This window comes from Clinocottus analis, unplaced genomic scaffold (genome assembly GCF_023055335.1).
Source record: "Clinocottus analis isolate CAN_PGR_092001 unplaced genomic scaffold, fCliAna1.0.p SCAF_17, whole genome shotgun sequence".
Lineage (NCBI taxonomy): Eukaryota > Metazoa > Chordata > Actinopteri > Perciformes > Cottidae > Clinocottus > Clinocottus analis.
Window position 1 is genome coordinate 17,905,912 of NW_027175898.1, and position 13,893 is coordinate 17,919,804.

General features: G+C 43.2%; 2 protein-coding genes across 3 annotated transcripts in view; one reads left to right on the top strand and one right to left on the bottom strand.

Annotated features, from left to right (window-relative positions):
* camk2a (calcium/calmodulin-dependent protein kinase II alpha) lies at nt 1–12,025 on the top strand. Its single transcript, XM_068579684.1, has 18 exons — nt 1–326; nt 2,321–2,415; nt 2,810–2,869; nt 3,857–3,911; nt 4,034–4,099; nt 4,176–4,248; nt 4,413–4,515; nt 4,863–4,946; nt 5,052–5,146; nt 5,326–5,448; nt 5,553–5,636; nt 6,140–6,182; nt 6,753–6,790; nt 7,218–7,266; nt 7,428–7,503; nt 7,843–7,937; nt 8,024–8,252; nt 8,474–12,025. Exons 1-18 carry the CDS (start codon nt 265–267, stop codon nt 8,475–8,477), a joined length of 1,434 nt encoding a protein of 477 aa, XP_068435785.1. The 5' UTR covers nt 1–264; the 3' UTR covers nt 8,478–12,025.
* Nucleotides 12,026–12,873: 848 nt separating this feature from the next.
* rps14 (ribosomal protein S14) overlaps nt 12,874–13,893 on the bottom strand; it is a 3,216-nt gene continuing 2,196 nt past the window's right edge. For both annotated transcript variants that reach the window (XM_068580424.1, XM_068580425.1), the window contains exons 4-5: nt 13,354–13,430; nt 12,874–12,984 (exon numbers count right to left, since the gene is read on the bottom strand). In XM_068580424.1, the coding sequence (XP_068436525.1) occupies nt 12,917–12,984; nt 13,354–13,430 (145 nt within the window). In that variant the 3' untranslated portion in view covers nt 12,874–12,916. The remainder of the gene's footprint in view (nt 12,985–13,353; nt 13,431–13,893) is intronic.

Here is a 13,893-nt window from a genome sequence, read left to right on the forward strand (position 1 = left end):
AGGAGCAGAGACGGAGACGCAGCTTCTCCTCACTGCTCCTTCATCCCTCATCTTCCTCCTCTCCCTCCTCTTCCTCCTCTCCCTCCTCATCCTCCTCTTCCTACTCTTCCTCTGTTCTCTTTTCTGTCTTCTTCTCTCCGACCTTCACACACACAGAGCGGTTTAACTATTGGCCTTCATCATCATCACCTTCTTCACCATCATCATCTTCATCATCCTCAGGAGGAAGAAGGACAGGGAGCACCCTGACCCCTCCAGGTCACCATGGCAACGGTCATCTGCACCCGTTTCACCGAAGAGTTCCAGATGTACGAAGAGCTGGGAAAGTGAGTATGAAGATCCTCTTCCTCATCTTCCTCCTCCTCATCTTCCTCCTCCAGAGCATCAGGTTCCACCAATATTCATTTCATTTATGGGATTTTTAATCTGTTCATATCATTTCTTACTTTATATCATGTTAATAATATTTTAATGTTTGTTTCATGTCCATTAAATTTAGATTTATTTAGATTTTTATAATTATAATTATTTGGAAACATTATAATGAACAGTTTTATATTTTTTCCACATATTTATTATACATTTTTAATTATTTAAATATCCATTATTTCCGTTTGATGTTTTAGTTTGGATTATGAATAATATTTAATTATTTTGTATTCTTATTAACATTACTAACATAATTGTAATGTGTTTTTATTTTATTTGTATTTACTATTTGTTTCTTTATTCAGGTAAATATTTTAAAATATTTAATTATACTGACATTATACTAATTATATATGTATGTGTATATCTCTCTCTCTCTCTCTCTCTCTCTCTCTCTCTCTCTATATATATATATATATATATATATATATATATATATATATATATATATATATATATATATATATATAATACGAGGAATGTTTCTCTTTATTCACTGAAATCTTTTTATTTCCTGTGATTTAGATCATTTATGTTTTATTGATTGTGTTGCTGATCAGTTTCTTATGAATTGTGATAAACGGATGGATCACCTGTTTGACCCCAACCCACACACACACACACCCAACCACCCACACACACACACACACACACACACACACACACACACACACACACACACACACACACACACACACACACACACAGGTCTCTTACATAACGCTGGTGGGCGGCAGGATAACAGAACATCTTTCAGCAGAAATCTTTGTGTTCATCTGAAGGAAATGAATCCGTTCTCAGCGTATTGATCATAATCATCTCTTTGTTCTTATGATCCGTCTTTTCCTCATGAAAGAGTAGTAAAGTACTTGTGAGGAATTTAATCCTGAAGTTTAGGACACCGGGGTCTATATTCCCCACAATGCACCAGGATAGACTCGCCCTGTCACCTGACACGTTGAGGTCTCACGCTGTACTTGAGGAAGTATCAGTACTGTTTGTTAAAGTGGTAGTAGTATAAATAGATAGATAGGTAGTAGCAGTAGTAGTAGTAGTAGTAGTATAAATAGATAGATAGATAGATAGATAGTAGTAGTAGTAGTAGTAGTAGTATAAATAGATAGATAGATAGATAGATAGTAGTAGTAGTAGTAGTAGTAGTAGTAGTAGTAGTAGTAGTAGTATAAATAGATAGATAGGTAGTAGCAGTAGTAGTAGTAGTATATATAGATAGATAGATAGTAGTAGTAGTAGTAGTAGTAGTAGTAGTAGTAGTATTACCAATACTAATATTAGCTGTAATATTACCAACAGTAGTGTAAGCAGTATTATTATAATGGTAATGTTAGCAGTAGTATTATCAATAGTTGTGTTAGTAGTAGTAGTAGTAGTAGTAGTAGTAGTAGTAGTAGTAAAGTCTTAGCATTTATTTTCACATTAGCAGTGTTAGCATTTATTTTCACATTAGCAGTGTTAGCATTTATTTTCACATTAGCAGTGTTAGCATTGATATTCACGTGTTATACATACTATATATAGTAGCAGTACTGGGAGTAATAGAAAAATGTGGGCGAGTTAAATAAGTATTAATACAACAGTAAGAGTTGCAGTAAAAGCAATGGGAAATATATTCATATTTAATGTATCTCTATTTATAAAATAAAATACACGGAATGTTGTCACAGAAATAAATACAATAACTATTATAAAAATAATAATATAATGACAATAATAATAATAATAATAATAATAATAATAATAATAATAATAATAATAATAATAACAATAATAATAAATATACATTCTTAGAATGTAGACAAAGGATTTGGAACAATGTGACATTGTTTTATTTCTCATTGTAAAAAGTGATTGGTTCCTGCTGCGTTTCCAGGGGAGCGTTTTCGGTGGTGCGGCGCTGCGTGAAGGTGCTGTCAGGCCAAGAGTACGCCGCCAAGATCATCAACACCAAGAAGCTCTCGGCCAGAGGTGAGGACATGCAGGTTATCAATACATGTATCCATACATGTATGGATACATGTATGGATACATGTAGCAATACATGTATCCATACATGTATTGATACATGTATCCATACATGTAGCAATACATGTATCCATACATGTATTGATACATGTATCAATACATGTATTGATACATGTATGGATACATGTAGCAATACATGTATTGCTACATGTAGCAATACATGTATTGATACATGTATGGATACATGTAGCAATACATGTATTGCTACATGTAGCAAAACTGTCAATACTAAAAGGGAGCTGGTCTCAGGTTAAATGATAAAGCAGCAGTTTCTCTGGCAGAAAGTGGAGGTTAGCATACTTGCTAACATTAGCATCACTATGTGTTGTTCTGTCAGATCATCAGAAGCTGGACCGCGAAGCTCGAATCTGTCGTTTACTGAAGCACCCGAACATCGGTGAGTAGTATTACTACCAATACTACTACTACTACTACTACTACTACTACTACTACTACTACTACTACTACTACTACTACTACTGCTACTACTACTACTGCTACTACTACTACTAATACTGCTACTTTTAGTACTACTCATACTACTACTGCTACTTTTAGTGCAACTCATACTACTACTAATACTCTTAGTACTACTAATACTACTACTCTTACTACTTCGTGATGATGATGGCAGCTTCCTGTCGGTCCTTCACGATAAAAGCCTCAAACTGAACCGGTCCCATTCGACCTCAGCCGGCCAATCAGGAGGCTGCAGCTGAACCTTTCGTCCAATCAGAGCTTTGTGTGGGCAGACGATGCTCCACAGACACTGAGGAGTGTTACGCAACTCTGTGTGTGTGTGTGTGTGTGTGTGTGTGTGTGTGTGTGTGTGTGTGTGTGTGTGTGTGTGCGTGCGTGCGTGTGTGCGCGTGTGCATGTGTGGGAGGAGAGAGGGTTTTGATGCATTCACCTAAGGACACTGTTGCCTAGCAACACTCTCAGCAACACTCTCTTACATACACACACACACACACACACACACACACACACACACACACACACCTGTGTAAGAACTCCTACACATTAGCGCAGTGGGATTTAATGTTACACAATAAAGTTTCCACATAAAGACGACTACGATCATCAAGTATTCAGATGTTGTACTGCCGTGTTAATACGGCAGTACTAGTTGTACAGTAGTAGAACTATACAACTAAAACAAATAGTCCTCGTACTTGTACGACTTGTACAGTAGCAGTACTACCTTCTGTCTGCTGTGATGCCGTTAAGCCCTTCATGAATACTTCAGGAATGATGTGTTTGCTGTGTGACAGGGTCATACCGTGCTAACCTAGCTTAGCATGAAGAGACTGACTCCTAGCTTAGCTTGTAGCTTCTGACAGCTCGTTTCTGATTGACTCATGGGATTCTTTGCTTCTTGCAGTGCGGCTCCATGACAGCATCTCAGAAGAGCTCCACCATTACCTCATCTTTGACCTGTGAGTGCTGCTGCCAAGTCTGTGATGTCACTTCCTGTTCCATGACCGTGTCCTGCTCTAAATGGCAAGTGTGTGATGTCACTTCCTGTTCCATGACCTTGTGTCCTGCTCTTCGTCTCCAGGGTGACGGGTGGAGAGCTGTTTGAAGATATTGTAGCCAGAGAATATTACAGTGAAGCGGACGCCAGGTAAGAAACACACATCTGTAAATGTGCCACACATGACCTCTGACCTCTGACCTGTGACCTTTGTCTCTGTGAGCAGTCACTGCATCCAGCAGATTTTGGAGGCGGTGCTACATTGTCACCAGATGGGCGTTGTCCACCGAGACCTGAAGGTAACCAGTCTGGCTGAAGTTAGCATGTTAGCATGTCTTGTGTAAAAAGAAAGTTATGAAGGTAACAACGGTTCCATGAATCATGGATGCCATCTCCCATGTTGCATCTCTCATGTACACCAATGGGCAGAGTTAGCATGTTAGCATCTCACCTGTGTCTCCAGCCAGAGAACCTGCTATTGGCCTCGAAGTCGAAAGGAGCAGCGGTGAAACTGGCTGACTTCGGCCTGGCCATCGAGGTGGAGGGAGACCAGCAGGCCTGGTTTGGTAAGACCCCAAAGAAACTAACTATAGACCTGAACCAGCTCTAACTATAGACCTGAACCAGTCCTAACTATAGACCTGAACCAGCTCTAACTATAGACCTGAACCAGCTCTAACTATAGACCTGAACCAGCTCTAACTATAGACCTGAACCAGCTCCAACTATAGACCTGAACCAGCTCCAACTATAGACCTGAACCAGCTCCAACTATAGACCTGAACCAGTAATTTTCTGTAACTGTGTGTATTTTGTTTGTTAGTGTAACAAATAGCTGTGTGTGTGTGTGTGTGTGTGTGTGTGTGTGTGTGTGTGTGTGTGTGTGTGTGTGTGTGTGTGTGTGTGTTTACAGGCTTTGCGGGGACCCCTGGTTATCTGTCCCCAGAGGTTTTGAGGAAGGACCCTTATGGCAAAGCCGTGGACCTTTGGGCCTGTGGTCAGATTCTATTCTGCTTCTACTCTTCTTCTGTTTCCTGGTTTCCTTGTTTCCTTTCCTCTCTCAGGTGCATGTGTCTCAGGTGTGTCTCTTGCGCTCCCTCAGGTGTGATTCTCTACATCTTATTGGTCGGTTATCCTCCATTCTGGGATGAAGATCAACATCGTCTCTACCAGCAGATCAAAGCTGGAGCCTATGATGTAGGTCACGTGACATCCTCCTCTTCCTCCTCCTCTTCCTCTCCTCCTCAAATTCAGATATTTGTCTTTCAATGACATTTATTTAAAAGTTTGAATAATTAAAAAGATTGATTACATGTTATTTATCCTCTTCCTCCCCTTCCTTCTCCTCTTCCTCCTCCTCTTCCTCGCCCCTACAGTTCCCCTCCCCTGAATGGGACACAGTGACTCCTGAAGCCAAAGATCTCATCAACAAGATGCTGACCATCAACCCGTCCAAAAGGATCACAGCAGCCGAGGCGCTCAAACACCCCTGGATCTCTGTGAGGCTCTCTGTGTATTTATACACAGAATGTGTGTATATGTACCTGAGTATGTGTGTATAGTGTACATGTAAAGCATGGTGACGATGCTTCCTTCTTCTCAGCATCGCTCCACGGTGGCGTCATGTATGCACAGACAGGAGACGGTGGAGTGTCTGAAGAAGTTCAATGCAAGGAGGAAACTCAAGGTAGGGTTAGAGGTCACATGTCTCATGTCAGAGGTCACATGTATCATGTCAGAGGTCACATGTATCATGTCAGAGGTCACATGTCTCATGTCAGAGGTCACATGTATCATGTCAGAGGTCACATGTCTCATGTCAGAGGTCACATGTCTCATGTCAGAGGTCACATGTCTCATGTCAGAGGTCACATGTATCATGTCAGAGGTCACATGTATCATGTCAGAGGTCACATGTCTCATGTCAGAGGTCACATGTCTCATGTCAGAGGTCTCATGTTAGAGGTCACATGTATCATGTCAGAGGTCACATGTCTCATGTCAGAGGTCACATGTCTCATGTCAGAGGTCACATGTCTCATGTCAGAGGTCACATGTATCATGTCAGAGGTCACATGTATCATGTCAGAGGTCACATGTATCATGTCAGAGGTCACATGTCGTCCCTCAATATCTTCCTTCCTTCTTCTTTCTCCTCTCCTTCCTTCCTGCGCTCCTCGTCTCCTTCAGGGAGCCATCCTCACCACCATGTTGGCCACCAGGAATTTCTCGGGTAAGATTATCTGCTCGCTTTGGGTTTGACCTTTGACCTGTTGGGTCGACTATGCTACTGAGATACAATCAGCTGTCGGCTTCCTCATAATTACCAGGTTAACGCTGTTTGTGTGTGTGAGTCTGTGTGTGTGTGTGTGTGTGTGTGGGTCTGTGTGAGTTAGAGAGATAGCAGCAGCTGTCATAAAGTTTTAAACACATTTAGGATACCAGAGAGCTATAAATATCAGAGAGAGCTAGAGAGAGGGAGAGGGGGAGAGGGAGAGAGAGAGAGAGAGAGAGAGAGAGAGAGAGGGAGAGAGGGAGAGAGGGAGAGAGGGAGAGAGAGAGAGAGAGAGAGAGAGAGAGAGAGAGAGAGAGAGAGAGAGAGAGAGAGAGAGAGAGAGACTCAAAGGCAGCAATCAGTTCTTTAATTCTGATTTTTGTTTTATTTCCTTTTATTTTGAAGTACTTCCTGTCAGTTTGCCACAGGGCACGTAGGCAGCGATGCCGTCGCTCCTCTTCTCCGCCTTTGTTCCTTTCTTTCTGACTCTGGTGCTTCTCTTTCTCTTCGTCCTAATCCCTCGTTCAGGAGGAAAGAGCGGCAACAAGAAGGCCGACGGCGTCAAGGTACCGCTGGTAGTTGTTGTGTTGGTTGTGTTTGTTGTTGTTGTGTTGGTTGTTGTGTCGGTTGTTGTTGTTTTGTCGGTCGTAGTTTTGTTGGTTGTTGTTCTGGTTGTTTTGTTAGTTCTGTTTGTTGTGTTTTTGGTTGTTGTGTTGGTTGTTGTTGTTTTGTTGGTTGTGGTCATTGTTTTAGCTGTTGTTGTGGTTGTTGTTGTGTTGTTGTTGTTCTGGTCTCACCTGTTCTGAGGATATTGAATCCTGTTTCAGCTTCACGATAACGTTTCAGCTTTTAGAAACACGTTCGTTCTGCTTCAGTGTCTCTGATTGGCTCGCAGGAGATAAGACCCGCCTCTTTGAGCTTTGACAGCCAATCAAGGGCCGACGTGAAAGCAGCTTTCAGAATGAGCTCACCAGCCTGTTGTTGTTGTTTTAGGAATCATCTGAGAGCACAAACACCACCATAGAGGATGAAGACACCAGAGGTACACACACACACACACACACACACACATACACACACACATACACACACACACACATTGTTCTCAGATAACTGACTGTGGACTCCACTAACCTCTCTCTCTCTCTCTCTCTCTCTCTCTCTCTCTCTCTCTCTCTCTCTCTCTCTCTCTCTCTCTCTCAGTGAGGAAGCAGGACATCATCAAGGTGACAGAGCAGCTCATTGAGGCGATCAGCAACGGAGACTTTGAGAGCTACACGTAAGAAAAGACTCTTATTGTGAAGGATTCTGGCCATAAACATGATGTGACTCTTATTGTGAAATTATCTCTCTCTCAGTGAACCTCTCTCTCTCTCGCTCTCTCTCTCTCTCTCTCTCTCTCTCTCTCTCTCTCTCAGTAAACCTCTCTCTCTCTCTCTCTCTCTCTCTCTCTCTCTCTCTCAGTAAACCTCTCTCTCTCTCTCTCTCTCTCTCTCTCTCTCTCTCTCTCTCTCTCTCTCTCTCTCTCTCTCTCTCTCAGTAAACCTCTCTCGCTCTCTCTCTCTCTCTCTCTTTCAGTAAACCTGTCTCTCTCTCAGTAAACCTGTCTCTCTCTCAGTAAGATGTGCGACCCGGCGGTGACGGCGTTCGAGCCCGAGGCGTTGGGGAATCTGGTGGAGGGTCTTGACTTCCATCGCTTTTATTTTGAAAACTGTGAGCTGAACCCAACTTCCTGCATGATGAAGCATGTCAGGTGATGATTGAGTCCACGTGGTCCTCATGCCTCCATGTGTCCTCAGTGTGGTCGAAGAACAGCAAGCCGGTGCACACCACCATCCTGAACCCGCACATCCACCTGGTGGGCGACGAGGCCGCCTGCATCGCCTACATCAGAGTCACGCAGTACATCGACTCCAGCGGCACGCCGCGCACCGCCCAATCAGAGGAGACCCGGGTCTGGCACCGCCGGGACGGGAAGTGGCAGATCGTCCACTTCCACCGCTCAGGGTCCCCATCCACGCTCAGCAAGTAAGGCCCGGCCTAGACCGGTAGACACCAGTAGAGACCGGTTTAGACCGGTCTATACGGGCAAACCCTGATCCCTAACGCTCTTATTCAGGGAACCTTGAACATCCCATAATATCTGGAAGTATATTATGTGCCTGATGACATATTCTGCTTGTTGACGTTTCTTCTTCTTCTTCTTCTTCTTCTTCTTCCTCTTCCTCTTCTTCTTCTTCTTCATCCAGCTAACTTCCAGAGTGGGCGGGTCTTTTCACCGTCGCATTGACAACTGATTGATTGACAGAAGTCCAGGCGCGCGACAGCAGGGAGTTTGAGAGGAGAGGAGGGGCGGAGCCAGAGAGCAGCGAACTGTACAATCAACCAATCAGCTCTCTCTTCTCAGCTCCTTTGGTCTTCAGCCACGCCCCCTTTGTGATTAGCCAATCAGATGCACAGATTGTATTAAGGTCTCCTCTGTCAGGATCCTTTATTTTCTTCTTAACTTCCCCTCAAACTGGTTCAAAGCTTCATGTAAAGTCTTCAGATATTTAACACGTTCATCACATTACAGGATGAACTCATGGAGTAGAATATAGTATTGTTATTTTAATATGTTTTAATGTACCATGTAAACTCAACTGGGACAAGTCAAAAATAAAAATAAATACTAATTAATATTTGATCTGTTATCTCGCTGATCAAATATTCATTTGTATTTATTTTCAAGCAACTAAAAACTAATATTTTGACTTCTTTTAATTCTATTTCTAAACTAACGTCTCAATAATTCATAAAACTAAAGCGGAGGAGACGAAACACAAACTACAGGAGCCTGAAGGGGTCAGTCCTCACAATGTGCTGGACCACTTATTATTATTATTATTATTATTATTATTATTATTATTAACATCATCGCTCTGCTTCCAGCGGCTCAAACAGAAACAACAGCTTCCTGTTCCTGTTCTCTGAGCCGCTTCCTCCATGACCCGCCCACTGAGGAGGGAAGGAAGGAAGGAAGGAAGGAAGGAAGGAAGGACACCCGAGGAGGGAATAGTTTGATTGTGAACACAGTGAACAGCTCCGTGGTCAGAGCAGCGCCCCCTGGTGACCGCCGGCAGAACCCCAGAGGCTTCAACATGTAAAACTCATCACGGTGCGAGTTAAACAAAAACTTTATTTATCAAGTGTCAACGACAATTCTGACAATAAAGTTGCAGAATGAAGTTTTATCAAGAACAAGAAGCTAAAAGATGAACAAAGAGGTAACAACGAAACAAATACTTTACTGGTTTATCGTCTTTACGTTCCAGTGGTGCTTTTTGTCCCTCTGAGCCTCCGTACTCCAGGATGCTCACTGAAACCTCGTCCCTCTGTTGGTTCAGGAGATATGATATTCTGGCTCTGCTTCCCTCCTCTGGGTTCTGCTGGTTCTGCTTCTCTCCTCTGGGTTCTGCTGGTTCTGCTTCCCTCCTCTGGGTTCTGCTGGTTCTGCTTCTCTCCTCTGGGTTCTGTTGGTTCTGCTTCCCTCCTCTGGGTTCTGCTGGTTCTGCTTCTCTCCTCTGGGTTCTGTTGGTTCTGCTTCCCTCCTCTGGGTTCTGCTGGTTCTGCTTCCCTCCTCTGGGTTCTGCTGGTTCTGCTTCTCTCCTCTGGGTTCTGCTGGTTCTGCTTCCCTCCTCTGGGTTCTGCTGGTTCTCTCTGTACACACGATGTGGTTCTCTGCATGCAGGACTTGACTTTTCGCTTCGTGTTCTTTCCGCTTCGTTCTCTGCTGTCGTTCAGTTTCGCGGCTCTCTGGTGAGCCGGCTGACTCGTTAGCTTTGTTAGCGTTCCTCACTGGGAACAATGGCATCTGCTAGCCGCGAGCTAACAGGACGCTGTCTTTGATATTCTGCGACTTTTGACCCGCTGTGTTCGTCTCAGGCTTTAAAGCTGCTTTTGACCGCCAGGAGAATGTAGACCTTTGTACGAGCAGATTATAACTCTCATGTAATAATATTTATTATGAATATATCTCATGTTTGTGTATTTGAAAGCTTTGTCATGTTGGAGCTGACGTGCAGTGCAACGCGTTGTGTAGTAGCTGAATTCTTTCCTTAGACGTGTGACTCCTCGTCTCCTCGACTTTATGGATTATAAAGTTATGGATTACAAAATTATAGATTATTATGTTATGGATTATGACATTATAGATTATGACGTTATGGATTATAAAGTTATGGATTAGGACGTGATGGGTCTGTTTCTGCTTCGACACTTCAAGTGAAGGTCGAGATGTTTCTCTCGGCCTCCGCTCAGAAAACAGAACTGGACTCCAGTCGGCGCCGTAGAGTTTTAGAAAGCCACAACTTCACTTTGACCTTTGAAGAAACGTTTAAAGTTTAGTTCCCCGTGGAAATGTTTGATGAAAATAATCTAAGGAGTCGTTTATTTAAGTATTTTTGGTGTTTATGCTTGAAACTGAAGAATTAATCTAAAAGCAGATTCCAGATGTTCAGTGCTGTGTTTCACCTTCATTAAGTCTGCAGACGCTTCTCACCCACTGGACGGGGAACCGCTCCAACAAGCTAACGGGTTCCCACAAGCTAACGGGTTCCCACAAGCTAACGGGCTCCAACAAGCTAACGGGTTCCCACAAGCTAACGGGTTCCCACAAGCTAACGGGCTCCAACAAGCTAACGGGTTCCCACAAGCTAACGGGTTCCAACAAGCTAACGGGTTCCCACAAGCTAACGGGTTCCCACAAGCTAACGGGCTCCAACAAGCTAACGGGTTCCCACAAGCTAACGGGTTCCCACAAGCTAACGGGTTCCCATAAGCTAACGGGCTCCAACAAGCTAACGGGTTCCCACAAGCTAACGGGTTCCCACAAGCTAACGGGTTCCCACAAGATAACGGGCTCCCACAAGCTAACGGGTTCCCACAAGCTAACGGGTTCCCACAAGCTAACGGGCTCAAACAAGCTAACGGGTTCCCACAAGCTAACGGGTTCCCACAAGCTGACGGGCTCCAACAAGCTGACGGGTTCCCAACCAGCTAACGGGTTCTAAGCAAGCTAACGGGTTCTAAGCAAGCTAGTTACACTAAACATGCTAATGTTGCTAACAAATCCAGATACTGACTAATACAAAACCTTTTCATTGTTAAAATATTATTTTATAATCAATGTACTGAAACACATTTACATTTTTGGAACAGAAAACATAAGACGGAGATTATTATTTTTTATTATTTTCATAAACAGTTGTTTACAGGAGCAGATTTGACGACCAATCACAGGACACCGTGTATTAGTTTATAACTGAGTAATAACGTACTATACCACTAATACTAACACTAATAATAAAATAATGTAAAAGTGCTTTATGTCGTTAAACAGACAACAGACAACTAAAGTCCACGAGCAACATTTACTTTTTCATTTCTGTGTAAAAATTAAACAGGAAGCTGCCGGTTCCCCGTCCGCCATGTCGACGCTCTGCAGGATCAATAATCGATGATCAATAATCGGCTCCACTTAGCTTTTTCTACTATGATGAATATCGTACTGTTCTGTATAACCTGGACTCTACTGCTGCATGCTCAGTGTAACTGTGTGTGTGTGTGTGTGTGTGTGTGTGTGTGTGTGTGTGTGTGTGTGTGTGTGTGTGTGTGTGTGTGTGTGTGTGTGTGTGTGTGTGTGAGAGAGAGAGAGAGAGAGAGAGAGAGAGAGAGAGAGTTTTGAATCCTTCAAAGAAGTATTTCTTTTTCTGCATCATGTTCAAAGTATTTCTGTAAATAAATTGAAGTGGTCAAACGCTGCCTTCTGATTGGTCTGTTTTATTTTCTGCGTGGATATTTAATTGGGAGTATTGAATATTTGCAGTCGATTCTGCAGGAATTAAATAAGGATAAGTAAAATGCACGGGATGTATGAACGTGTGAAAGTGACAAATGTAAAAGAGCTTCACAATTCTAGATGGAAACACGACTCAACTGCTCAGAAGACGCTCCAGCTGATATATTGTAGTATATACATTGTAGTACTAGCTCGCTCGTTAGCTAGCGGGCTAACGTCGCGTTCTCCCCTGCTGTGTTCAAGCTGGAGCTAACGTTAGCTAAGTCTATAGGGCGAATTATACTTCTGCAACTTCAACTACAATTGGCCACGCAGTCGGACTCGTGTTGGTTCATAGTACCTGTGTGTTTTTCATACTCCAGACCAGCAGGTGGCGCAACGAGCGTTTAGAGTCGACCTGCACACCGACGTTCACGATATCTCCCTCCAGGAGTTCACCTCCATCTTTGTGTCCTGATACTCCGTCAGGTTTTATAAATGCTCATATTTGTGGACCTCTTCAGCCAAACGTTCTTCAACAGGATCCATTGTTCCTGTTTCTGCTGTGGCTTTTAAAAACAGAGGTATGATGCTGTGAAACCGGACATGAGAGACTCAGAAAGGACGTGGTTAGCGGACCAATCACAGCCTTGTGGGCTCGCTTAGCTTTGACAGTCAGAAATTTGGGGTGATGCACGCGAAATGGCCGATTTGACCACGCAAGGGCGGTTATTGATGGTATTGATCACATGGTTATAGTTTTTGATGGTATTGATCACATGGTCATAGTTTTTGATCGTATTGATCCAGACAGTAACTCAGGAGACAAAATGAGAATGTAATCTTTTTATTGTCAGAAAATCTTGATAGAGGTTTACAGACGACGACCACGACGACCTCCCTTCCTCCTGGTGGAGTCTGAGGGGATGGGGGTCACATCCTCTGAGGGAGGAAGAGGAGAAGGAAGAAGAGAGAGGAAGAGGAGCAGAGAGGTCAGTAAAGGTTCAATGGTCATTTGAAGTTTTAAAGTAGATGTCATGGTAATGTATTCTGTTTCATATCAAAACCAAGTACAAAGTTGAGTACTTCCATGTAGTACTGCACGACACCACAAAGGAAACACTTTAGTTGAATAAAAACATTAAGTACATGATGCAGTACTGTACTTCTAGTGAACACTAAGTTTAAGTACTCTAACATGTATTTGTGAGTACTTTAAAGTACTCTTTGCCAATAGTACTCGTATCTCTTTAGAGCAGCAGTATTGATCATGTACAAGTACAACCAGGGGAAAGTAGTACTTGTACTCACCGATGCGTCCGATCTTCATGCCGGACCGAGCCAGAGCTCTGAGCGCCGACTGAGCGCCGGGACCCGGAGTCTTGGTCCTGAAACACCAATAACCGATAATCAATAACCACGAGGAGCTCCTCATGTGGAACACATTCTGATACTGTACTATAGTACAGTACTATAGCAATACTGTTACCGCAGACTCTATATTTTATTTTCATGTTTAAGATATATAGGTGACTGAAATATTCCTGACCTTTAAAGTTACTTCGCATCTTCACCCTCCTAAAGTACAGACAAGCATCTTCACCCTCCTAAAGTACAGACAAGCATCTTCACCCTCCTAAAGTACAGACGAGCATCTTCACCCTCCTAAAGTACAGACGAGCATCTTCACCCTCCTAAAGTACAGACGAGCATCTTCACCCTCCTAAAGTAGACGAGCATCTTCACCCTCCTAAAGTACAGACGAGCATCTTCACCCTCCTAAAGTACAGACGAGCATCTTCACCCTCCTAAAGTACAGACGAGCATCTTCACCCTCCTAAAGTACAGACG